At 39.5% G+C, this 27,930-nt stretch overlaps 1 protein-coding gene across 1 annotated transcript; it reads left to right on the top strand.

The window, feature by feature from the left end:
* Positions 1 to 183: 183 nt before the first annotated feature.
* Positions 184 to 26,326, top strand: si:dkey-5g14.1 (lysosomal proton-coupled steroid conjugate and bile acid symporter SLC46A3). The gene is made up of 6 exons (XM_063054257.1): positions 184 to 410; positions 8,895 to 9,101; positions 11,240 to 12,107; positions 20,288 to 20,371; positions 23,614 to 23,770; positions 25,659 to 26,326. The coding sequence occupies exons 2-6, from the start codon at positions 8,916 to 8,918 to the stop codon at positions 25,726 to 25,728; spliced, it is 1,365 nt and encodes a 454-aa protein (XP_062910327.1). The 5' UTR covers positions 184 to 410; positions 8,895 to 8,915; the 3' UTR covers positions 25,729 to 26,326.
* The last annotated feature ends 1,604 nt before the right edge of the window (positions 26,327 to 27,930 follow it).

The following is a 27,930-nucleotide window of genomic DNA, read 5'->3' as shown; positions in this document are numbered from 1 at the left end:
ACTTCACCCTCCCATCTTTGACTATTCTATTCCTGTTTATTCGTCCTATTCTATACGCCTTTAACTCGTTACTATGGCGTGTCTTTGAAGCCGAACCCGATTACACGCCCAGTCCACTGAATTTCTCGCTCTCCACTGGATTGACGTGCAAGCCACCCAATCGCGGCTCGGTGGGCGGTGACTTGTAGGCGCGACGGTGGTGGTGGGGAAATGTCAGGTTGATGTTCTAATGGATACCGGGGACCTTCGGTGAGCCGCTTCCAGTTGCTGCAGCTCCGGGAAGTTTATCTGCTCAGGGGAGCCTTTGGTGGTGGCTGTCGCCCGTGTAATGCGAAAGGAGAGTGAAATTTTGGCGTGGCGTATGTCTTTCGAAGATCGCCATTGAAGTAGCCAGTCACAGTTGTCTGGAGGTAAACATGAAGAGGTCGTGACGCTTTATTTAGTCTGATAATAAAATGCAGATGCATTTAAATTCTGATAAAAGGACAAGCTATCCAATTCCCTTGAGCTATTTGTGTGATCTAGCTGCTTTGAATATTTTGTTGCAATTGTTGGCGTCTACGGTTAATTTTAAACAGATTTTAAAAGTATTTCAAGTGTTTACTGGTGTGTTTATACTAAAAATCTTATCATTTTGTTACCACGGAAGTGGTCATCAGAGGAATGAGCTACGGTGATGAGTCCCATTATATTGTACTTTGCCTGTTGTAATATTGATCATTTCCTTTTTGGTGTTTCGATCGAATCTGGTTCAGACACAAAAGGGGTGCATTATATATTACCATAGTCTATTATATAAACGCTATTTGGCTTGTGTCATCCTGGTTTTCAGTTGCTTATAGCTTGTGAAGTTCTATGAAAGTTTAAGTCAAGTAAATATGGGGAAACATTTCCTCAGAGGGAAACTGTTTCTCCACATTTCCTTGACTAAAACGTTACAAGTTATCATTTCAATCAAAAACTTCATTAATATTCTCTCTTCTAAGAGCAATAAGTTTAACTTCTTCAGTCACTCCATGGAATTGATATTATGCTGATTCTCCTTTAAGACTCCAGCCCTAACTAATGCTTTAGGGATGTTTAATAGCTTTCTTTGTGCCTTGTTAACAATATTCCCAATTTATCATGCTAAATTCAACATCACTCCCAACAAAGTATAAACAGTTTCTGTATCCTTTTCAAATTGTATCATTTAGTTTACGTAGCCTTTCATACTTCTGGAAAAGAACTCTACTTTTTAACTTGACTGTATTTGAATTTTGGAAGACTATACAAAGTAGGTGGAAAGAGCAATAACACCATCAAATTAGCTTGGAATAATATGAAAAAATCAAATAAGAGAAAATAGTGCATAACAGCTCTTAACTAGAAATCCTTCCTTGTGGCCTGTGGGAATTAAACATAATTTACAATACTTAGCTTCAACCTTTTTACTTCTTTGGTTCTTTTGGTATCCTGTATAAATAAAGGCCATAAGTAAAATATCATTAGTTGTTAAGTAAGGTTTTCCAGTATATAGAAAAGCTGAATCAGACACTTCTGGTGGATGTGTAATTTCTTACTTTGAAAGCATAACAATTTAATTGTGATTTTAGAACATAGAACATTTTGAAGGACTTATGATTACTGCACCTATCTGTTCAAATAATAGGAATCCATTGCACAAAGGTGTCAATTGATGACTACTCAAAATACAGGAAATAAACAGCTGGTCAGCTAAAATCAATCAAGAGGGAGTTTTAAGCAGAGAAATGTATTTCCAAGGATTAGGGCGGTGGGATTTTCATAGACAAACAGCTTTGTTTCTGTTTTTGAAGGTTGTCTGGAGGTAATTTAATTGCAGTCTAACAATGGATATTAAATTTCAATGCCAGAATTTCTTCCTGGATGCTAGTTTACATGTGTAAACAAAGTGGTTGGACGAAAGTTGCTGAGTGATCAGCTAGAGGTCTTTCGTAAGAGCAGTAAGTGATAAGGGGTAGAGAACTGCCTGACTATCACATATCGGCTTTGACGTCTGTCATCATTAACTACTTGGAGAGTTGGCCATGGCCTGTATTAACTCTAGCCTTCCTGACAACCACACACACTGCATTTTGCCTGCTGTCAGAACAGGTGTACAGCAGACACCATCTTCCAGGCCTTACACTCATCTCTGGAGCATCTGGGCACCTACAGCAGAGTAAGGCTACGTCCACAGTATGCTAGATAATTTTGAAAACGAAGCTTTTTCTCTTCGTTTTGACCCTCCGTCCACATTGAAATGGCGTTTTCATCCCCCGAAAATGGAGCTTTTCTATAACACTCTTCAGAGTGTGTAAATTTGAAAACAATTGTTGCGCATTGTAATGTGGATGGGGTAAACGGAGATATTTAAAAACGCAGTCGTGACAACACCACAACAACAATGCTTTTTCTGCTTCAGCTTGGTACTGCGCAAGCACTGCCGGACAGCTGTTATAACATGCAGTCGGTGTGAATGGCGTGAGAGATAAATTGTAAAGTGAGTTTTTTTTGACTATATCCCCTAAATTGATTTGATTGAGTCTATCTTTAAAAATATTAATGTCAGAAATACTGTGCAGGTCTGGCGGCAGAAGATTCCGCTGTCTCGTTCAGGGGTCCCCAACCTGTTTTGCACCGCGAACCGGTTTGATATTGACAGTATTCTTGCGGACCGGCCAACTTGGTGGGGAGGGGAGGTGGGGGTGTTAATCACGACCGGAATATAGGTGATAAGTCACTTATAAGTGGCTAATACACTCAATTTCATTCCTAAAGGGGTTTATCTAATGAATTTAATATTAAACACACAGCGCATATTTTCTTCGCCTGAACATAGTGATAAGTCAATTATAACAGTGGTCCCCAAACCTCCGGGCTGCGGACCAATACATTGCCGTGAAGAATGTAGTGGTACAGCGGTGGCCGGAACGCACCCAGCACATCTTTAAGAAAAAAGCAGAAATAAACAAGCTAATTGATTAGGTGCTGCCCGGCACATAAATGTTGGCTCAGATCAGAGGCGACGCAATCGGCAATCGCCTCTGATTTGGGACGACATTTACGTGCCAGGCGGCACCTAATCAATTAGCTTGTTTATTTCGGCTTTTTTTCTTAAAGATGTGCTGGGTGCGTTCCGGCCACCGCTGTACTGCTGCATTCTTCGCAGCCCGGAGTTTGGGGACCACTGAATTATAAGTCACTTATAAGTCAATAGCATCATCACATTTTAATCACATCATCACAGCGATACTCGAAGGGGGTTCCTTGTGTCCAGTCTATTCCGCAATTTAGTTTTCGTTGCATTCATTGCAGAAAACTCCGCTTCGCGGTGATATGATGTTAGAAATGGAAGTAACGTTTTCAGTGCTTTCGTGGCTATCTCAGGATATTCAGCCTTGACTTTGATCTAGAATGCCGGCAGACATGTTATGTCAAACATACTTTTCAGCCCATCGTCATTTGCAAGCTCAAGGAGTTGATCTTTTTCTCGCGCTGACATGGAAGATTCACCGGAAACATTCACAAATGGGTCACGGACCCATTCCTTTGCACATCTTGGGTCACTGATGACCTCGCGTGCGTTAAAGTTCAACAGTGGGCATGACAGGGAATGAGGAAAGGTGCAGCTGACTCGTATCATTTCATATCGCCAAATCATATCGTTTCCTCGCAGCCCAGTAGCACATGCTTTGCAGCCCGGTACCTGGGGAATGCTGCTCTAGTTGATCTTGGGTAGAGGACGGCTTCATGCGTGTGTTGTTTACTTTATTGTCTACATTAATAGCTTGTTTGGAGTTAAGCTTCTCCATGTTCTCCACTGCTTTGCTGACTTTGTAGTCGTTTGTAACTCGCAGAAACAGCTTGACTTCATTGCCTGTCCAAACACAGAAGTCCAGTCTGCTTTTTCCAGTGGAGGTTTTCTTTGTATTCCTCAAAGACATTGTTGAAAACTTTCTTTCGCTGTTGTTGTTAGTACTCTAGTTTTTGACCAATGGAAATAGCACAACGCTGCCACGGAAACATAAATATTATACCATTTCCTCTTTGCTTGTTTTCTGTAGTTGTGTCTGCGCATACCCAGTAGGAGTAGATTTGCCCGTATCCGTTTTAATGTGGACAGAGATATTTTGAAAAACACCTAGTGTGGACGCCTGTCGTTTTTACTTGAAACCGGCGATTTCAAAATTATCTGGTCTAGTGTGAACGTGACTACAGCTCCGGCTTCAGCATTATAATTCCAAGCAAACTCATTACCAAATGCCAAACTCTGGGAGTCATTGCCTCCTCCTGCAACTGGATCTCTGACTTCCTGACCACAGACTGTAATTAGTAAAGATCGGCAGCAATATATGTTAGGCTGGGTAACAGCTTCTTCAGCTAGGCTGTGAGACTTCAGAACACTCTGCTACCACCCACAACGCAGTACTTATGACAGTGCCAGTCGCATTATATTGTTGTATATTTAACTATATGTTGTATATGGACATTTACAGAATATATGTTTATTATCTGTTAATATTTTATGTGCTGTATGTGACACACCACAGTGTTTTGCACCTGAGTCCCTGGGAAACATTATTTTGGTTAGCTGTACACATGTGTGTGGTTGTATGACAATAAACTTGACCTTGAACCTCTCCCACAATTATCCTGAACACTGGGGCTCCACAAGGTTGCACTGTCAGCCCTATTCTCTGCTCCCTGTACACTCATGACTGGGTGGCCAGGTTCTGCTCTGGCTCTATCTACAAGTTTACAAATGATACCCCCAAACATCGATGAGTCATAGCACAGGATAGAGATAAAGAGCTTAGTAACATGGTCTTATGACCATAACTTTTCCCTCAGTGTCATCAAAATAAAAGAGCTACACCCACAAAATACTGGAGGAACTCAGCAGGCCGGGCAGCATCTATGGAAAAGAGCAGAGTTGACATTTTAGGCTGAGACCCTTCATCAGGACTGGAGAAAAAAAAAGATGAAGAATAGTTTTAAAAGCTGGGGCGAGGGAGAAACACAAGGTGATAGATGAAACTGGGAGGGGTGAAGTGAAGATCTGGGAAGTTGGTGAAAGAGATACAGCACTGGAGAAGGGGAATCTCATAAGAGAGGACAGAAGGCCATGGAAGAAAGAAAAGGGGGAGGAGCACCAGAGGGAAGGTAGGCAAGGAGGTAAGATGAGAGAGGGCAAAGCAGATGTGGAATGGTGAGGGGGTGAGGGAAAGTTCGATAAATCAATGTTCATACCATCAGGTTGGGGGCTACCCAGATGGTGGTGGTCCTCCAACCTGAGTGTGGCTCATTGCAACTGTAGAGGAGGCCATGGATTGACATATCGAAATGGGAAGTGGAATTAAAATGGGTGGCCACTGGGAGATCCCATTTTTTCTGGCAGAGGGAGCATAGGTGATTGGCAAAGCAGTCTCCCAATCTAAATAGGTCTCACCGATGTACAGGAGGCCACACTGGACAGAGTAGATGACCCCTAACAGACTCACAGGTGAAGTGTCGCCTAACCTCGAAGGACTGTCTGTGGCCTTGAGTGGTAGTGAGGGAGGAGGGAAATAAAAGAGCAAGTCTTCGAATTCAGGAAGGGAGATAGTGCACGTGCTCCTGTCTACGTCAATGGTATAAAGGTTGGGAAGGTTGAGAGCTTCAAGTTCCTAGGAGTGAACGTTACCAGTAGTGTGCATTGGTTCAACCACTTAGACAGCATAGCCAAAAACTCACCATCAACTCTACTTCATCAGAAGGCTAATGAAATTTGGCATGCCCCCATCAGCACTTGCCAATTTTTATTGATGCACTAAAGAAACCGTCCAATCTAGATGCATTGCAGTTTGGTATGGCAACTGCTCTGCGTGTGACTGTACATGACTGCAGCAGGTTATAAACACAGCTCAGCCCATCTCAAAAACCAGCCTCCCTTCTATGGCCTCTGTCTTTAATTTTCATTTCATTATTAAAGCAGCCAGCATAACCAAAGAACTACCTAGCCTAGACATTCTCTTTTCTCTTTTCTCTGTCTCCCATCTTGCAGAAGATACAGAAGTCTGAAATGTTTACAAGCAGGGTCAAGAACAGCTTCTACCTTGAAGTTCTAAGGGTATTAAATAGTATGATAAATTGGACTCTTAATTTCACATCCTATCTCATTATGATCTTTCACCTTATTGTTTACCTGTGCTACGCTTTATTCACACTCTTACACTTTATTCTGCATTGTTATTGTTTTACCTTATTCCACCTCAATGCGCTGTGTAATGATCTGAACTGTACAAACAGTAAGCCAGTCAAGCTTTTTTCACTGTACCTTGTGACAATAATAAACTAATTCCAATTTATGGCCTCCACAGAAGTTATTAATTTTTAGTTCTGTAATTTCAGTGCTTAAATAAAAGGAAAGGAGGTGAATGTTTTGGTCTTCTGTTAGTTGACCATTATGAGTGAATTAGTGTTTCTACTTCAGGGTTCTAATCTCCCCACTGTATTGAGAATGTAACTGTGTTGCATGTATTTCCCATGATGGAGCCACTTTACCAAACTTCTATTCCTTGCAAATCTAGTGAAATAAGGGGTGAAAGCAACTAATTTATCATTAAGAAAAGTAAAGGTCTGCATTTATTTTAGGATATTAGAAACACTAGAATTGTAAGAAGAATGATTGCTTTGAAATTTTAAAAAAAAAGCTTGTTAGAAATATTAAACTTACTATATTTAACTAAAAGCTTAGAATTTCTTTATTGGAACCTGGTGAGTCTTTAGAATTCTCTTCCAAAAGCTGTGGAGGTTTAGTAGCTGAGTGTGCTTAAAACAGATTAATAGAATTTGGGATATGAAATAATATCAAGGGGGTTCCTGCAGCAAACTGGCAAAAGATCAATTTTGTCCTTCTGAATGATGGTGCATGGGACCAAGTGACTCACTTCTTCTATATCCTGTGTTCTTATTTTCTTAGTTAAGTATTACCTGGCATTGGAAATAATGCTAGGATTTTAAAGGGTTTTAATTTCGACTACGCTGAATGGCTTCAAGATTATTTTTATCCTCTGATATTTTTCAATTTGTTATACATTAGGAATAAATATATCTCCTTTTGTTGAAGAAAAATATTATTTTTGTCTATTAGAACAAAAACTGTTTTACTGTAAGAGGAAGTAGAACATGCAATTGCAGAACAATTATTACTACCTGCAGTCTGTGTCTGAAGGAAGTGAATTTTCTTTGTGGTGAAGTTTGAGAGATAGGAAAGTATCGAGTGTAACTGTCTCTGGATTCTAAAGGAACACCATTTATTACTGTAATAAATGCTCAAGAGAAAGTAAATAAATCAATATATTAGCCTCTGTTTAAAAATCTGATTCAATACAAATGGAGCCACCAGAAGGTGTAACTTCTACAGAAATCTGCGCTGTGATCGGAAAGTAAGCAAAGTAGAATTTAATATGTGGGAATGATTTGGGCAACTGATATTTGAGATATATAATGAGCAATTTGCAAAAAGTGATAATAGAAAGCAGAGGTAAAAGTTGTATATTTAGTCAGAAGAATACTTAAGGAACTGGGTATTGTAAGGGGATTCCAGTAGTGTTGTGACTCGCTGAAGAACAGGAATTCTGTGAGTATGAGTATTTATAGTGAAATTGCAGCAGGCAGCACCTATAGTTTATTTTGTTCTATTTTACAAGAGCTATGGCTTGGATGGTCATTTGAGGAAAGTGAAGCAGCAACAGATTAGAATGAAGCAAACCTGGTTAATGGAACCTAGAGAATTCGTCGTCGTCGTCGTGGCTATCCCTTGAGGTCGAGGATGATGGTCTTTGTTCTGAAGAAGTGGCCCACAGAGCGAAGAGGCCTGTATGTGTATTTGTTTAACGTGTACTTGATGTTGCACTCCAAGAAGCACACGATTCTTCAAAAATCAACTATCTGATTTCAATGGCATGGAAACCATGACGATTGGAGCTGGTGGATTTATTGCAGCCTTCATCCGCCTTCACAGCTGTTGAGTTCGAAGTAACTTCGTTCGCCTGTTCCACCATTGAGGTCTTGGTTGGATTGTCAGAGACCTCACCCTTGACCTTACCACCATGGGTGACCCTACCAGGAGCAGAGCTCCAGACAGCATCGCTCTCGGGATCTCAGGACCGCTCAAGCTCCTCCACCATGACAAGGTGACAATCCACGGAGAAGCTAGAGAATTAGGATGTGATGGAATGAATAACCATATAACAATTACAGCATGGAAACAGGCCATCTCGGCCCTTTATGATTAATTATATTTTAATTTGTGAATCAGTAGAATGTAAAGTACTAATTGTCACCAAATTTACGTAATACTATATGTGGCTGTGTGTAGTATCTGAGATTTTCCTATATCCTCTGCACCTGCACAATCTGTGTTTCATTCTGGTTTGACTTCCGCAATCCACCAAAAAGTAATATAAATCTATATTCCTTACAACTCCATATTATGTTGCAGATCTCCTTCTTTCTATAATCTTCTGAAAAGACTTGCGACTCAAAGAACAGTTCCCCAGTTTATAATATTCTCATGTTGGTTTTTTTTTAAAATCATAAAATAATCAGCTTTCTGTTTGTTTGCCATATTCTCTTACTTTCCAAAATCACCAACTTCCATTTTCTTATGAAACATATTAATTAGGCGTAATAAAATATAATGGATAATTGTTCTGAATTCAGCATTGCACTGTAGCTCTATTTTGCAAAAGAAAACTGTTATTTTATTATGCAATTTGCTTGCATTATAATCAGCTTTATGTAATGATTTAAGTGCACATTGCCATACAGATTCCCTTGTGTTTTACTTTTCCTTCTCCAGATTTTTGTTAACAAGCATTTTCTTTGTGTTTTGGTCTTGTCTGCAGGTGCCTGTTTCTCCAAGAACAATGAAAAAGCTTGCCACAGTGGAACCCATTGTTGCTCTTTATATTTTGGCCAATATGGCAGGTGCTATCATAATTCAGCAGTATATTTATCGTAATATATGGGAGAATGAAACCAACAGTAGCTACATTGAGAATGGAAATAGATCAAACTGCTACCAAAATGACAGTATCAACCCGAAACAACAGGTCAGTGTGTACAAATATTATTCTATCAAGTTGCAAGTGAAGTGGAATTGTAAATCACATCCTGTAATAATATCACAGTTAGCTATGATTACAAATATGACATTAACTTGTGATTATTTTTGTTAAACAATTTCCTGCACTTGAATTTGTTTAAGACTAAGTGAGCCATTTTAGAATAGAAAATGGATAATTTACAAATGAAGGTGCATGGCTGCAGAATGGTGTGGGAACCGGTCACACAGATTCTCAGATCATTGGAATTTCTTCTGGGGCAGAGGCAACCGGTATGAGAGGGTCAAGCTGCACTGAAACCAGAGAGGGAGCAATACCCCAGCAGGAAAAGTTGGCAGCGCTATACGAGAGGTTTAAACTAGATTGGCAGTGGGGTGGGATTCTGAGTAGGATCAAGTCGTGGGATAAAGCAGTAGCCGGTGAGACCAGGAAAGCCAGGGGCACAGGAAATGGAGTGAAAGGAATACCTAGTTATACTGCATTTATTCAAATTATGAAGCTTAACAGATAAGGTAGGTGAACTCAGAGCGTAGATCGGCTGTGGGGACTGGGATGTTATAGCCTTAGTGGAAATATAGCGGAGAGAAGGGCAAAAACCACTGCTTTTTGAATAAAAGGATGCACAACTGACACTACATAAAACCTGTTTGCTCTAAGCATGGTGCAGTGTCTAACAGCCACACAGATGCATACGTCTAATGCTAGCTAGAAACCCTTCAGCAACAGTCTTCCGCCCCAATTAAGCAACGTAATGTCCCAAATAAATGAATGGAATCCTGACAATTTTCTCTATTAGTTTTTGTTAGAAACATAGAAAACCTACAGCACAATACAGGCCCTTCGTCCCTCAAAGCTATGCCAAACATGTCCTTACCTTAGAAATTGCCTAGGGTTACCCATAGCCCTCTATTTTTCTAAGCTCCATGTACTTATCCAGGAGTCTCTTAAAAGACCCTATCATATCAGCCTCCACCACCATCACCGGCAGCCCATTCTACACACTCACCACCCTCCGTAAAAAAAAACATCAACAACAACAACTTAGCCCTGACATCTCCCCTGTACCTACTTCCAAGAACCTTAAAACTGTGTCTTCTCGTGCTAGCCAATTCAGCCCTGGGAAAAAGCCTCTGACTATCCACATGATCAATGCCTCTCATCATCTTATACACCTCTATCAGGTCACCTCTCATCCTCTGTCGCTCCAAGGAGAAAGGGCCGAGTTCACTCAACCTATTCTCATGAGGCATGCTCCCCAATCCAGGCAACATCCTTGTAAATCTCCTCTGCACCCTTTCTATGGTTTCTTGTTCTTTAAGAATTGTCCCGAATAACCGCTGTCCTGATTAGCTGATGGACCAATTAACAGGAATCCATTATATTTGTCATTTCCTTAAACCTGCAGTTCCTATTTTCTTTCACTGTGCATTGTAAGTCAAGGTTCTTTATAGTTCTATATAATGGCTAGAAAGAGAGAATGGTCTGGGAGCCAAGGGGGTAGTAACTCAAAAAAGCTTAGGAACCACTAAGTTACTTTTATTTCTATACTTGCCAAATATATGTGTTGTCAATGCGAATTCCATATCACTCTGTCTGACATATAACATTAGGATAAACTATGTACTTCCAGTCCAAAATTACATTAAGTAAAATTAAACTGAACCCAACAGAAGACTTATTTTCAGTTTATTATATAATAAGGGCAAAATTATATGTCAGTGGAATCTTTCTTTAAGTGTGAATTTGATATAGGCTAGATAATGAGACAGATGTCTGCAATGGTGGAAACATTGATTTCTTTCTAGTAACTTCGTTTCAGTTCGTGACCAAAAGAAGGAAGTCTCTGCCTAGAAATTTGTCCCTGGTTGGTAGCACTGTATGGTAGTAGTGGCACATTATACTCTGCTCACTATGTTTGGTTCCATTGACATTGGAAACTGAATTGCAGATATGAAAGAGAATGCACAGATGCTGTTATATTGGCTATTTCATGGTACTATTTTTGAAATTATAACTTAATGCCATAGATAGTGAACAGACATAGTTTCTCAATTTAATTGAAATGCTTTTTTTTTGCGAAACAGTTTGCATTGTGCCTATTTTGATTCTTTGTGTTTTTTTTCTAGGTGGTCCAGGAAAAATCTTCTCGCTATTTTATGTATCTGAATTTAAGTGTGTTTTTTCCTGGCCTAATAGTTACCTTGATATTGGGTGGATTCAGCGATCACTATGGACGCAAACTATTTGTCCTCCTCCCTTCAATTGGTGCTCTGATTAACAGCCTAGCTGATTTAGCAATGGCCTATTTTTCTTGGTCTATTTATGTCCTTTTTCCATCAGCAATTCTTGCTTCCTGTTTTGGTGGTTTCCCAGCTTTATTTGCTGCAGCATTTGCTTACGTGGCAGATGTTTCTTCAAATAAGCAGAAGAATATGCGCATGGCATTGCTTGATATGGTTTTAGGAGTAATGGGTGGCATAGGGGCACTGTCATCTGGATACTTTTTGAAGGCAGCAGGCTTTATTTGGCCATTCCTGACTGTTGCCTTGATTAATCTGGCCAATATTATTTATATTATTTTTTTCTTTGAAGAACATACTCAGATGTCAAGAAATGAGCAAAACCAGATATCATTCTGTGACAAATTCAAAGAAATATTATCTAGAATCTTAATTATTTTTACCAGTTCTGATTTTAGAAAACGTATCCATATTGGTCTGTTGCTTCTTGCTCTTTCAACTTTTGCTCTTGCTGAATTTGGCGCTTTAGGACTTTATACTCTCTATGAATTAAATGTACCTCTTTGTTGGAATGAAATCCTGATTGGAGCTGGTTCTGCAACTGACCTAGGCATCTTCTTGCTGAGTTTTTGTGGAGTGACGATATTCTCCTATCATCTTCGGGATATCTTTATAGTCTCTATTGGAATATTTTCCTTTGTTGGAGGAATGATCTTGGCTTCCTTTGCCACAACTACTCTGCTCATGTTTTTGGGTATGTTAAACATTTTTTTATTATTTATGGAATTAAATATGGTGGCTACAAAGAATTTACATAAGAATAAAACATTAAAAGGGTTACTTTTCAAAACTGTATTTAAGCTGCCCCCTAGTTCCTTCATAGGATTCCTATTGTTTTGACTGTACAATTTCTAAAATAGCCTGTGCTCGTATAACTGCAGTTGCAACTCCAGAACTTATAAATTGCAAATTAATTGTGTAAGTGTTACAGCATTTAATACAAACCAAAACGATTTTTAGAGCTAATGAAAACCACAAGTTAATTTTTTAATTAAACAGAACACTGAAATTTAAGTACAAGGGGTGATTGATAAGTTCATGGCCTTAGGTAGAAGGGGTCAATTTTAGAAAACCTAGCACATTTATTTTTCAACATAGTCCCTTCCTACATTTACACACTTAGTCCAGCGGTCATGGAGCATACGGAACCCTTCTTTGTAGAAGTCGGCACCTTAGACCTCCAGAAAGTGGTCCACAGCAGGGGTGATTGATAAGTTACATGCACGTGCAGTTCAACTCTTTGAGTGATTATGCAGAAAGCTTGAAGTTAATAACTTAATCTCCTTCTATCTTAGGCCACAAACTTCTCAATCACCCCTGCTGTGGACCACTTGCTGGAGGTCCAAGATGCCGACCTCTACAAAGAAGGGATCCATATGCTCAATGACCGCTGGACTAAGTGTGTAAATGTAGGAAAAATAAATGTGCTAGGTTTTCTAAAATTGACTCCTTCTACCTTAGGCCACAAACTTATCAATCACCCCGTGTAAATCACCAGGAAACCTAAAGATAACTGACAGCTGCTGCCTTTCACTTGGGTAAAAATGAACCAACGTACTATGCAACTTCCAAATTTTGCCATGGAACACACATATACACACTCAGAGGCCAATCTATTAGGAACAGGAGTGGAACCTGGTGTGGTTTTCTGCTGCTGTAGCCTATCCACTTGCAGGTTCGACTGTTGTGCATTTAGATGCTGTTTTGTACACCACTGTTGTAATAGTGGTTACTTGAGCTGCTGTCACCTTCCTGTCAAGTGGCCACTGACTTTATATATAATGTGCACTTGGTGGAAAAATTACTCTCTTGATATTCTTTTGTAAAGATCTGTTCTTTTACTATCAAATGCAGTTTCCACAACATCACTAATGAACAGTGAGAAGACAACCCAAGTTTTGTTTAATTAAATTCTCCAAGGCTATGCAGTTCAAACATAGAAATACTAGTGATGCCAAGTTGATGGGGTGGATGAGACACCAAATTTCACATTATAATTGAAAGGGAAAAATTGATACTGAGTAACCTGTGAGGAGAAGGAGCAACAGGGCTGTTGCAGATGAACATAGGTCAGGAAAATTCATGGAGATGCTAAGACCATAAAACATAGGAGCATAATTAGGCTATTGGGCCCATCAGCTCTGCTTTGCCAACATATAACATTGGAGAGAACTGTGATTAGTACACGTTAGGATAAAATAATAATGAAATGATTTGTAAGATGTATAGAGGGAATAAAAAGATACACATGATGTGTTTTTGGTACTAAATACTTGTCATAAACAAATCAGCAAAAATGAACTTTTAAGTGGCATATGGATTTACTTCATTTCTATGTTGTATTTTTGTCAAATACCGATTTTACTCCATCAAAGTTTAGCATTGGTAGCATAACTAGGAAGCAAGTTTTTATAAATAACATTATTATATTCCAGAATGGAATGCTGTACACATTGTCTAAGGCATAGGGGTCTTCAACCAGAAACTGTAACTGTTTGCCTGTCCACAGATGATGCTTGATCTGTTGAGTGTTTCCACCATACTTTTTATTGAAGACTTCCAGCATCTGCAATTTTAAAAAAAATTTCAGTACCTAAGGCACAACTGGAATAAAACCATTAGAAGGATGTTAGTCATGCAGATTCATCAGTAGATTGGCAAAATGCAGCTGCCTTCACTCATTGTGCAGAAAATACATACAGATCTCATTGAAATTTTCAACACCTAAGCTGAAAATCTTAAGTTTTCAGATGATAAATTGTTATTTTGATCCACTGATTACATTAGGGAAAATGCCTGATTAGTTTTAACCAAGCTTAGTTTTTCTTAGGTGATTGAAACAACATATTAGGTGTTTGAAAATAAAGGGCAAGGAAAATTGAATTAGGGAAAATAGTTTCCATTAAACATTTTGCAATGATGCAGTTTGCAATGAATTAATTAAAATTTGATGGTAAAACCAAATGTTGCATTTCCTGATTCAAAGTGTTTCTAATTTTAGCTTGAGAAAATGAAGCACAAATGTACCAAAATTGGAATAATAACTTAGCTACTGTAGATGGTACAATATTTAATTGCAAAAGCAGTTATTCTGTTGCCCTAAGCAGTATCTGTTGGGTTTGCTTGGTTCACAGCATTTTCATCTCAGTGTTGTAAAATTGGGAGATCTTTCCTGCCTCCACCTAGATTTCATAATTTCAGTGTTATACCATGAGAGTTCTACATTTTTTGGAGGTATTGTCTTTTATGTGAGAATAGAAACTGAGGTCTCCTTGCATCTGTTGAGATAAAAATAAACTATTTCTTCATATTTTTTTAAAGAGAACAGGGAATTCTCTTGGTATCCCAGTTAGTCAACAGACAGTGACTATTGAACTTTTGTAGAAACTGGCCATGTACAGTTGGCTTATATTCCGTCTGGGTACCCTCCAACCTGATGACATGAACATTGACTTCTCTAACCTCCCCCTCGTACCCCATCTGTTATTTATTTATATACACACATTCTTTCTCTCTCTCTCTCTCTCTCTCCTTTTTCTCCCTTTGTCCCTCTGACTATACCCCTTGCCCATCCTCTGGGTTTTTTTCTCGCCCTCCCCCTTTTCCTTCTCCCTAGGCCTCCTGTCCCATGATCCTCTCATATCCCTTTTGCCAATCACCTGTCCAGCTCTTGGCTCCATCCCTCCCCCTCCCCCTCCCACTTTCAAATCTCTTACTAGCTCTTCCTTCAGTTAGTCCTGACGAAGGGTCTCGGCCCGAAACGTCGACTGTACCTCTTCCTAGAGATGCTGCCTGGCCTGCTGTGTTCACCAGCAATTTTGATGTGTGTTGCTTGAATTTCCAGCATCTGCAGAATTCCTTGTATGTATGGTTGGCTACTACATTTGCCATGGAACAAGTGACTGAACATAATTAAGAAAAGGACATAGGATGTGATTATTTCTATGTGATAAAATTCCTTCCAGCCAAAAATCCCATTCGAGTATAAAACACCTACTTTTCATTTTGAATTTGAATGTTGAATTCCTATTTAAGTAAAAGCAGAAAATGCTAGAAACACGTAACAGATCGGGCAGCACAGGGTGGAATGGAAGCATAGCTGTAAGATTAGAGCTCACTTCCCACCACTGTCTGTAAGGCATTTGTATGTTCTCCATGTGACTACGTGAGTTTCCTTCGGGTTCTCTGGTTTCCTCCCATATTCCAGTGACATACGGTTAGGGTTTGTGAGTTGTGGGTATGTAATGTTAGTGCCAGAAGCGTGGCAACACTTGCAGGCTGCAAATGGAGTTAATGTTTCAGAACACTAACTTTTCAGTTTCCTATAACTCAAGTCCTGCAAATATCCTTGTAAAATTTCTCTGCACTCTTTCAATCTTGTATCTTTCCTGTAGGTAGGAGACCAGAAATGCACACAGTACTCTAGATTAAACCTCACCAATGTCTTGTACAACTTCAACATAACATCCCAACTCCTAAACTCAATACTTTGATATTTGAAGGAGAGTGAGGCAAAAGCTCTCTTTACTACTCTATCTCCTTGTGATGCCACCTTCAAGGAATTAAAGGATCTGTATTCCCAGATCTGTCTATTCTATTGCATTCCTCAGTGTGCTGCCGCTCACCATGTAAGTCCTAATTTGTCCTCCTGAAATGCAACACCTCACACTTGTTTGCATTAAATTCAACCTGCCTTTTTTCAGACCAATTTTCCACCTGGTCCAGATCCCACTGCAAACTTTGATGGCCTTCCTCATTGTCATCCACAATTTGCTGATCCAGTTTACCCTATTATCATCCAGATCATAGATCTAGATGACAAACAACAATAGACCCAGAACCAATCCCCATAGTACACCACCTGTCACAGGTCTCCAGTCAGGGAGGTAACCATCCAATACCATTCTCTGGCTTCTTCTGTGAAGTCAATCACTAATCCAATTTACTACCTCATCCTGAATGTCAAACAACTGAACCTTCTTGACCAACCTCCCATGTGGGACATTGCTGAAGTCCATGTAAACAACATTCACTGCCTTGCTTTCATCAACTTTCCTGGCAACTTCCTCTTAAAAACTTTAAAAGGATTTGTTAGATACAACCTACCATGCACAAAGCGATGTTGACTATTCCTACTCAGTCCTTATCTATCCAAATACTTATACAGTATATCCAGTCTCTTAGAACATCTTCCAATAACTTACCCACCACTAATGTCAGGTTCACCGGCCTATAATTTCCCATCTTATTTTAAGAGCCTTTCTTAAACAATGGAACGACTTTAGCTAACCTTCAATCCTTCAGCACCTCAGCTGATGCTAAGGACATTTTGAATACATCTGCTAATTTTTACACCAGCCTCCACAAAGTCTGAGGGAACACCTTGTCAGGCTCTGGGGATTTATTCACCCTAATTTGCCTCAAGATAGACAACACCTCCTCCTCTGTAATCTGTATGCAGTCCATGACCTTGCTGCTGGTTTGCCTCCCTTCTATAGACTCTGTATCCATCTCCCGAGTAAATACAGATGCAAAAATTCCATTTAAGATCTCCCCCAACTCTCTCAGCTCCATGCATAGATGGCCACTCCGATCTTCAAGTGGACCAATTTTGTCCCTTGCAATCCTTTTGCTCTTAATCTGTAAAACCTTGGGATTCTCCTTCACCTTTTTTGCTAGGGCAACCTCATGCCTTCTTTCTCCTAATTTCCTTCTCAAGTGTGCTCTTGCATTTGTTATAATCCTTAAGTATCTTATATGATCCTTACTGCCTATACCTGCTAGGTACCTCCTCTTTCTTTTTCTTCTTAACCAAGCCATAATATGGCTTGAATTCAAGGTTCTATAAACCTGTTGTCCTTCCCCTTTATTCTGACAGAAAAATACTAACTCTGCTCTGTCAAAATTTCACCTTTGAATGCTTCCCACCTGCCAGACGTACCTTTCCAGAAAACAACCTTTTCTAATCCACACTTGCCAGATCCTTTCTGATACCATCAAAGTAGGCCTTTCTTCAATTGTGAATCACAACCTGAGGACCAGAGCTATTCTTTTCCCTAATTATCCCAATTCACATTTGCCAGATCCTTTCTGATATCATAAAAGTAGTCCTTTCTCCAATTTAGTATCTCGGCTGGCAGACCACACCAATCTTTTTACATATTTACTTTGAAACTAATGGCATTGTGTTACCTATAAACTAAGTGATTCCTTATAGAAACTTCTGTCACTTACCCTCTCTCATTCCCTAATAGAAGATCTAGTATCACACTCTCTCTAGTTGGAAATGATAAAGGAAACTTTCCTGAATACATTTGACAAACACTTTCCCATCCAGCCATTTTACAGTGTGGGAGTGCCAGTCAATATGTGGAAAGTCAAAATCACCTACTATCACAATCTTATTTTCCTTGCAACGGTCTGTGATCTCTCTACAAATTTGCTCCTCTAAAGTCCTGCTGACTTTAGGTGGTCTATTCCCTTTTATTCCTCAGTTACATCCATATAGCCTCGGTATACAGGCTCTCCAGTCTGTCCTGTCAGAGCACTACCCTGATATTTTCCCTGACTCATAATGCTATCTCTTCTCCCTTTAATTCCTGCCGTTCTATTATATCTAAAACAATGGAACTCGTATATTGAGGTGCCAGTCCTGCCCCTCCTGCAACCAAGTTTCACCAATGACTACGATATCATAATTCCATGTGCTGATGCATGCCGTAAACTCATCTCCCTTTCCTGCAATGCTTCTTACATTGAAGTATACATGCCTCAGAATATGTCCCGCCACACTCAACCTTTTGATTCCTGACTTTGAATGTAGGCTTAACAACACTTCTCCCTATGACCAATCCATTATCTGCTCTGGTTCCATCCCCCTACAAATCTAATTTAACACCAACACCCCTCCTGTGCAGCATTGGCAAACTTTCCTGCAATGATATTAGTCTCCCTAGTGTTCAGGTGCAAGCTGTCCACCCTGTACAGGTCCTACCTTCCCTGGAAGAGAAACCAATGATCCAAAAATATGAAGCCCTCCTTTCCTGCACCACCTCCATAACCATGTTTTAAACTGCAATATCCTCCTATTTCTGGCCTCCTTAGCACGTGACACTAGTAGCAACCATGAGATCACAATCCTATAGGTCTTTCCCTTAATTTAACACCTAATCCATTCCACTCACTTTGCGTCACCCTCACACTTACTTTTGTACAGGTTCTCTTTCTACAGATTCTGCCTGACCTGCTGAATTTTGCCAGCATTTTTATTTTTATCAGATTTTCAGCATCTGCTGTTTCTTTTTGATTTTCATGAACCATATCTCATCTACCTCGAAGTTTACTCAAATGGGTGAACAAGTGAACCAACACCCCACCAGCCTTGTCTATCATTTATTCACTTTCCAATGGAAAATGGGTGACAAGCATATAAAAATTTCCCCAAGTTCAGTAATTTTTGGAGTATTTCCAGATTCATCTGATCTACACTGATATCAATATGCTATTATTAAAGTTTACAGGATGACTTCCATTTTCTAAAAATTGAAAATTTTTCACTTTGTTTTGATACTGTTTTACCCAGTTCTAAAAAACAAGCTGGGGTATTTTTAGGATAATTTCAAATCTTCTGTAAGCATTGTATTATAGTTTAAATTCAGTGTGGGCATGTGGCCAAGTGGTTAAGACATTGGACTAGCAACCTGAAGGTCGTGAGTTTGAGCCCCAGCTGAGGTAACAGTAACAGAAATTTTGATCAGGGGTGCCCAAACTTTTGCATGCCACTGTAACCCAGGTTACTGAAGGGAATGTCATAATCGTGTCATAGATTTTCAGAAGGCATTTGACAAAGTTTTCCAAAGGTGGTTGTTAGAACTAAAGCCAAGGGAAATAGACAAGTAAAATCAAGCTCGAGGAGGAACTGAGCAAGTCAGGCAGCATCTGTGGAAGGAAATGGAGAGTCAACATTTTCAGGGGAGAAAGTCTGGACTGAACGAATAGTGAGGAGGTGGCCAGTATAAAGAGGATAACAACCAGTAAGTAACTTTGGGTGAGGAGGGCTGATTGCCAGATAGAGACACGTGAGAGAGGGAATGGATAGTGTTAGCTACAGAGACTAGGAGGAGAAAAGGGGAGATAACAAGCGACTGCAGATTATGGAATCTGATAAGAAAGGAAGTTGAAGAATGGAACCAAATAAGGAAGTGATGTTGGAGTGACGGATACAGTGGGGGGAGGGTTTAAGGGACCCAATGGGAGGCGAATGTGTGATGTATTATGTGGGGGAGGGAAAAATACTGGGTGATCAGAGTGGTGGTGGATGTGGGAAAGTTGTGGAAAGGAGAGGGTGTGTGCAAGGACGGGGTTGGGGGAGCAGGCGAGCTGAGATTTGAAATTATTGGCAGTGTTGGTGAGAAATTGACTTAATAACCCGTCTTTCATCTCTGGATGAAAACTACTCGATTTTGTTTATCAGGGGTCCGTGCAGGTGAGTGCTTTACTTCTTATATAACCAAGTCATACCTATCAGTGTGCTATTGTGTGTATCATGTGACACCAAATGGATAACATTTGATTGTAAGAAGATATAGATAACATTACAGATTGGAGGTGAAATTTAATGCAAAAAAACAAGTGAAACATTTTGGCAGAAAAATTGAGAAACAAGATAGGCTGAATTGAATAGTTACTCTATTATTAATGTGTGAGGCACATACAATTTTTTTGACTCCCCTTTAAATTAATCTTTGTAATTCACTTTAATGATATCACAGCAGATGTATATTATTAAAGAGAAGTGAAAGTTGAACCTCCACAACAAATGTAAGCTGACCGTTCTCTATTAATGTTTGATTAATTTTGCTTTTTTTAATATAGTGAGATTGGTTTCTCTGTTTGCTTTTATGCCATACCCTGTCCTACGATCAATGCTGTCAAAGTCAGTATTACCCAGTGATCAAGGTAAGTGAATTTTAAAGTATTTTTCTGCATTGGCTATCCTTGTAAATTCTATTTAATTCTAGTATTTGGGTCACCTTTTCCATTCAGGAAGTTGGGAGCAGATTGGGAGGCAAATTTTGAAAAGGTATAAAATTAACAGGGTTGTTGTCAAGGGTGACTTTGCTAAAGATGTAGATGGGACGGAATTTGTTAGGTGTGCCCAGGAAGAATTCCTGATGCAATATGAGGAGAGGCCATAGTGGATCTAGTACTAAGCAAAGAACCTGGTCAGGCGGCAGATATCTCAATAGGTGAGCATTTTGAAAACAGTGACCACAATTCCCTGATCTTTAACCTAGTCTTGGACAGATGTATGGGAAGACATTTAATTAGAGGAGGGCTAATTACAATGGTATTAGGCAGGAACTTGGAAGTGTAAATTGTGAACAGATATACTGGGGGAAATGAACAATGAAAATGTGGAGGTTGTTTAGGGAGTGCTTGCTTGGGATTTTGAACAAATTTGTCCCATTAAGACAGGAAAAGGATGGTAGGATGTAGGAACCATGGTTGACTAAAGATGTGGAATATCTAGTCAAGAGGCAGAAGGAAGCATACTTAAGGTTTAGGAAGCAAGGATCCAAGAAGGAGCTTAAGAAAGGACTTGGGAGACATATGAGAGTGCCTTGATGAGTAGGATAAAGGAAAATCTTAAGGCATTTTGCATGTACATGAACAGGAGGATGACTAGAGTGAGGGTAGGACCAATCATGGATAAAAGAGTAGACTTGTGCCTGGAGTCAGAGGATTTAGAGGAGGTCGTTAATGAAAACTTTGCTAAAGTATTCACCAGTGAGAGTAACCTTTAGGAATGTGAGTTCTGAGCAGAAAAGACTAATGTGCTGAAATGTGTCAACATCAATAAAGAAGATGTGCTGCGACTTTTGAAAAACATTAAGATAGAACGTTTCCAGGACCAGGTGGAATATACTCCAGGTCACTATGGGAAGCAATGAAAGAGGTTCCTTCAGCCTTGAACTTGCATGTTTGGCGACTATCTTTGCATCTTCAATGGCCACAGGAATACTACAAGAAGATTAGAAGGTGGCAAATGTTATTCCTTTGTTCAAGAAAGGTAATGGGGATAATCCTGAGAATTATAGACTAGTAAATTTTAAATCAGTGGTGGGCAAACTGTTGGAGAGTTAAGAGCATTTGGAGAAGTTTGCTTACAGATGGTCAACATGGCTTTGTGAGGAGCAGGTCATGCCTCATAAACCTGATTGAATTCTTCGAGGAAGTGACAAAACAAAATTGATGAAGGTAGAGCAGTCGTTGGGGTTTATATGAATTTTAGTAAGGTGTTCGACAAGTTTCCCCATGGTAGGCTTATTCAGAAAGTCACGAGACATGGGATCCGTGGAAATTTGGCTGTGTGGATTCAGAATTAGCTTCCCCTCAGAAGGCAGAGAGTGGTAGTAGATGGTGCGTGTTCTGCGTGGAGGTCAGTGACTAGTGATCTATTCTGGGACACCCTGCTCTGTGATTTTTATAAGTGATTTGGATGAGGAAGTAGAAGGGTACGGCATTAAGTTTTGAGATGGCATGAGGCTTGTGGTGTGGAGAGTGTAGCAATTGTAGTAGGTTACAATGGGACATTCATAGGGTGTAGAGCTGGGCTGAGAAGTGGCAGGTGGAATTTGATCCAGTAAAGTGATACATTTCATATCAAAGTTCTCAAGTCAAATCAAGGTCTAACGGCAGGATTCTTAGCAATGTGGAGGAATAGAGCGTTGGGTCCACATCCACAGATCCCTTAAAGTTGCTGTGTAAATTTTATAGGTTGGTGATGAAGGTGTACAGTGTGTTGGCCTTCATTACATGGGGGATTGAGTTCAAGGGCCATGAGATAATGTAGTTCTATAAAACTGGTTAGACCATGCTTGGAGTATTGTGTTTAGTTCTGGTTGCCTCACCTCATTATAGGAAAAATGTGGAAGCTTTAGAGAGGTTGCAGAAGGGGATAATGTCTGGATTAGAAAGCAGGTTTTATGAGAAAAGGTTTTTTTCTCTTTAGAGTGCAGGAGGATGGGAGGGACTTGATAGGGGTGTACAAGATGATAAGTGGAATATATAGAGTGGACAGCCAGCACCTTATTCCTAGGGTGGCATTGGGTATTATGAGAGGGCATAGTTTTTAGGTGATTGGGGAAAGTATAGGGGGAACATCAGTTTTTTTTTTACAGAGAGTGATAAGTGCATGGAACACACGGAAGAGGCTGATAAATTTGGGGCATTTAAGAGAATCTTAGATAGACACATGGGTGAAAGAAAAACAGAGGGCTATATAGGTGGGTAGGGTTAGATTTATCTTGGAGTGTATTCAATGTGTGCAAACATTGTGGGCTGAAGGTCTGTACAGTGCTGCACTGTTCTATACTCGGTACCTTCAGTACCTAATAAAGTGGCCACTGAGTCCTTGTTCATGGTCTTCTGCTGCTGTAGCCTATCCGCTTCAAGGTTTGACATGCTATGCATCCAGAGATGTTCAGAGATACCCAGCACTGTGTAACCCATGGTTACTTAAGCTACCACCACCCTCCTGTCAGCTTGAGTCAGTCTGGCTATGCCCCACTGATGTGTCTTATTAACAAGGTACTTTCACCTACAGAACTGCCATTCACTGGATGTTTATTTTTGGTCTTTGCATCATTCTCTTAAAAACTCTGGAGACTGTTGTGTGTGAAAATCCCAGGAGATCAGCAGTTTCTGAAATACTCAAACTACCCTGTCTGGCACCAACAATCATTCCACGGTCGAAGTCACTTAAGTCACGCTTCTTCCCCATTCTGATGTTTGGTCTAAACAACTGAACTTCTTGACTATGCTTTTGTGCATTGAGTTGCTGCCATATAATTGGCTGATTAGAAATTTGCATTAACAAGCAGGTATAGCTAATAAAGTGGCTACTGAGTGTATGTTCTAAGTTGGTCCTTCTACTAGTCCTTCAATTTTGCATCTATTCCAAGTTTATGTTTGTAGCTATTATTAGCTTAAAAGCACATTGCTTGTTGGTAACTTTCTCACTTTCTTGACTTTGTAGTGCAGAAGTAGGCCATTTGGACTTTAGTTTTGTGTCTACCTTTTTATATTTCCTATTATCTCCTTTGATATTTTAATGTAAAAATATTGAAGAAAGTTATGTTTAAGAAATTGGAGCTTTGTGGATGAATTTATTTCGATCTTCTTTGTTCTTTTTGTAGGTGCTCTTTTTGCCTTGGTTGCTTGCCTTGAAAATCTAAGTGGTACCATTTCCAGCACAATTTTCAATAATGTTTATGCTGCCACTGTTAAGCAGTTTGCTGGGTTTAGCTTTTTGCTGGCAGCTTGCTTATGCATCATTCCCATTGGAACTTTGTGGTAAGTTATGGTATATTTTAAGATTCTTTGACCTGCACACAATACTGGTAGGCAATCACAAACAAGTGAAAATCTGCAGATGCTGGAAATCTGAGCAACACACACAAAATGCTGGAGGAACTCAGCAGGCCAGGCAGCACCTATGGGGAAAAAAAGTAGAGTCGATGGTTTGGGCTGAAACCCTTCAGCAGGACTGGAGAAAAACAAGCTGAGTAGACTTGAAAGATGGGGGGAGAGGAGAGAGAAATGCCAGGCGATAGGTAAAACTTGGAGGGGGGAGAGGGATGAAGCAAAGAGCTGGGAAGTTGATTGGTGAATTAGACAGAAGGCCATGGAAGAAAGAAAAAATGGGGGGGGGGGTGGAGGAGCACCAGAGGGAGGCGATGGGTGGGCAAGGAGATAACATATGAGAAGGACAAGGGAATACTGTGTCAGCGTCATGTCATTTTGGTGGGGGCGGGGCGTATGAGGAGTGACCCATTAGTCCCAACCTTTGCTCCTTGCTGCTTTCCACTTTCTGCAGATTTTCTCCCTAGTCACCCAAATTACAATTGAAATTTCCTCTATCAGACATTTAGGTAGTGCACATCACGTTATTATAATTTTCAGCATTAATAAAATCTCTGTTGCCCTCCTACTCTTTTATTAATTATTTTAAAGAAATACCAACCTGCTTTTAGTGGAAAGTTCCCAATTAGAAATGGCATTCACGTTTTATGTCAACTGATTCCATGATAAATTCCTTCCTCTATGTTTACAATAGAAAATGTATGGCTACTGGGAAGACTGGGGGTGATGCAATGATACAGAAACTTAACCATGGACCAGTACTAACTGCTCCAGAGGTCTAGGAGAAATGCATACAAGTTAAGAAGTGTGTGCTAGAGGCAATGAAAACCAAGATCTGAAAGCAGTGAACTCCATTGACATTTTCTGCTTTTACTCCAGATTTCCAACATCTGCAGTTTATTTTCTTTACTGAATGCTCAAAGGAACAGTGCAGATTGGAAAGTTCTTCTAAAGGGACTGAGAAGCATACACAGTCAGAAACATTAGCTTGAAGGAGGTCTAGATAGTGGTGGGGTATGGGCAGAAAATTACTGCGGAGCAGTTGAGATAGTAATCACAGGAATCAAGTTAGCAGCGCTGGAGTTAGCAAACCAGTAGCGAAATAGATTTTAGCTTTGGCTCAGGAAAAAGTGGAGTTCTTCGTGAAATGAAGTGTATTTTAGCCTTTTTTAAAGATCCATGGGTGCAAATACTATATTTAAAAAAATACATCCAACAGGTCTAATCCTAGTAAAATTCTCCCCAGTGGTTGCTTGTAGTGATAAATCCGCTAACCATATATTGGTATTGGTATTGCTTGCATGGTATGGAAACTTCCTAGCCATTCTTGGAATGTTTACAAGTTGTAATCTTCAGTTCTCTTTTGGAGAGTATATTTTGACTGTTGCCCCTGGATCTTGGGTTACATTTTCATGCCATCCATTGATAAATTGGGTAATCAGCTAAACCAAATGAATTAGGATTATTGCTGTTTTCACCAAACTTGAACATGCATACAAAGTCATTAAATCTTGTTCTACACTGAGACATGTTCATTAAAACATCTCTGTGTTCTCTTGCTCCCTCTGCTGCTTCATCTCTGCTATGGATGGCTTCCCAGTCTATCATCATCTCCTTGTCCTTGGTTGCATGTGCTAAATGTAAAGTGAAATAGAGGCTGCCCATATTGATTCACTTCTACACGATCTGTTTCATTGAAAATGGTAGAAATGAATTTTACAAGCAGAATGTGTAACCTCAATTGTATTTCTCATGTGTAACCTACCACATTTCTGATGTATGATTGTGAAATCATCTAATTTTCTGTATATTCCTTAAGTGTCTTGTTCTGGTGGAAACCTCAAGAGGAAGAGTGTACTCCACTGATTACAGAAGAAGATTGCAGTTAGTTCAAGTGTACTCTTTCATGTAAATTACAAAATTACCATATGATGATTTGCCACTTTTAGAGTATCATTACAATTCTGGATGTCTACCTGTTTTTAAAAATATGATATCTTGCCTAAAACTATCCTCTGAAAGATGGAAGATACACTAAAGATTAACCAACCAACTTGTTTTGAAATAATAAACTTCCTAGATTCTCTGCATAAAATGGAATTGTTTAGCTTGGAAGCAAAAACTTCTAATTTATAGAAGAATTAAAAATGGCTCTGTATAAATGTTTGGCATTAGGTTCTCATTATGAGATGTAATTGTCATGCAGACAATTAGTGCTGAGTGTGGGTATTTGATCTTTATCAGCCCTGAGCTATTTCTTGAAATAAGACATCTGCCAAATAATGAAGATTAAGGGGTAACTTAATCCAGAACTACATTTTGTGTATTTAATATTTCAGTAATATTGTAAATACATTGTTTGATTAATCATTCTTTATTGATTACTGAATTCATTATGGATTATATGTAAAAGTGCATGAATGGCATATGTCATTATGCCACCACATATGTGCACACCTCAATAAAGTAAAAGCAAAGTAGACACGTTTATTCCCAGTCCTGTGTTTTATCTTTCAATTAGTTTTCAGAATTATAAAAATGTAACAATGGTGACAAGTAAATATTAAAACAAACCTGAGCTAACTACCTACCTGTTGAAGCACAACATGGCATTCAAATTTAAAACAAATAGCGCAGCATGTATTTTTCTTCAGAAAGGGGAGAAAGACACCGAGTTTTTAAATAAGGCAGAAAACAGACAAAATTCACTGGTTCAGAAACAGAAAAGCTAGGTGAAACTAAGTTTGGAAAAAAGCAGAAATGGCGGGCTACATTGGAAAGATAGATGTGTTTGCACAATGCTTAACTGCCTGATGTGTACTAAGTGAACTGAGCAGTATTTTAAAGCAAATGAAATAGCTAATGAGAAACGAGTGCCTGTTTTGCTGCATGCAATAGGTGGAAGAGCATACAGTTTGCTTAGAAGTTTATCTGCTCCAACCAGACCAGCCAAAATGAGCTTTGCCGATATTGTGAAAGTAATGAAGGAACGTTTAGAACCAAAACCATTGTAGATTGAAGAATGCTTTAGACTTCATGAGTGGAATCATGAAGAAGGGGAGTCAATTTCATCTTGCATGGCTGAACTGAAGAAATTGCCTGAGTATTGCTAGTTCAGTGATGGACTTACTACTGCACGGAAAGATCATTTAGTTTGTGGAATCTTACAAGAAAGCATTCAAAAATGGCTCCTAACTGAAGTACAACTCACATTTAAAAGAGCAGTTGAAATTCCTGTATTAATGGAAACAACAGCCAGAGACACAATTGAGTTGCAGTCAGGTATGAAGGTGACCATGAACAAAATTATAATGTCTAAATAGAAACCTGTCTTGCCGAACAAATTGTGTTACCATTGTGGCAGGACCAATGCAGGTTTAAAGGCAAAACTCGCAGAAAATGCAACCAAGTAGGATACATACACATAGCATGCTGGGCAGACAAGAAATGCACTGCGCAGTGAAGAGAAAAAGATAAGTCAAGTAGTTTCAGAAAGGGCTCTAATCTGCATGGCTTTGATGAAAAATCTGATAATGATGAGGTAGTTTTTTGGTTGAGGCAACTACAACTTGACAGGAGATCCACCCACCACTTGCATGCCAGATCTTCTGCAACAGAGTCAACTGAAAATGAATTAAGAATGGTACTTGATGTTTCCACAGCAGTGTTCAAGGATAGCAATGGAAAACTCAAACATATCAATGATAAAATAGTGTTAAATGAAAATGCTCACCCAACTTTTACAAAGTCTATCCAATTACTTATACCATCCCTGTTAAAATAGCCAGTGAAATAGATGGCATAGAGGCTGAAGAAATTCTATCCAAGATTGAGTGGAGCACATGTGCAACACCAGTGGTCCCAGTAGCCAAGAAGAATGGGTCTATCAGAGACTGTGGGGATTTTAAGGTCACCATCAACCCAGTCCTAAAAATAGATCAATATCTTCGGTCCAGAATACAGGATATCTTTGCAAACATTTCTCAAGGAAAACACTTTAGCAAAGTGGACTTAGCTGAGGCCTCCCTACACTTGGAGATGGAGGAAGTGTCTTAAGTTTTTCTCACCATAAACACTCACAAAGGGCTTTA

This window comes from Mobula hypostoma, chromosome 7, assembly GCF_963921235.1.
Source record: "Mobula hypostoma chromosome 7, sMobHyp1.1, whole genome shotgun sequence".
NCBI classification, from domain to species: Eukaryota; Metazoa; Chordata; class Chondrichthyes; order Myliobatiformes; family Myliobatidae; genus Mobula; species Mobula hypostoma.
Note: the sequence above shows the minus strand (reverse complement) of the source record. Positions and strands in the feature narration are given on the sequence as shown.

Coding starts and splice junctions, on each gene's coding strand:
- si:dkey-5g14.1 (XM_063054257.1), top strand. CDS start 8,916: ATGAAAAAGCTTGCCACAGTGGAACCCATTGTTGCTCTTTATATTTTG. Junction 20,372..23,613: donor AGTATTACCCAGTGATCAAG/GTAAGTGAATTT, acceptor TTCTTTTTGTAG/GTGCTCTTTTTGCCTTGGTT. Junction 23,771..25,658: donor ATTCCCATTGGAACTTTGTG/GTAAGTTATGGT, acceptor ATATTCCTTAAG/TGTCTTGTTCTGGTGGAAAC.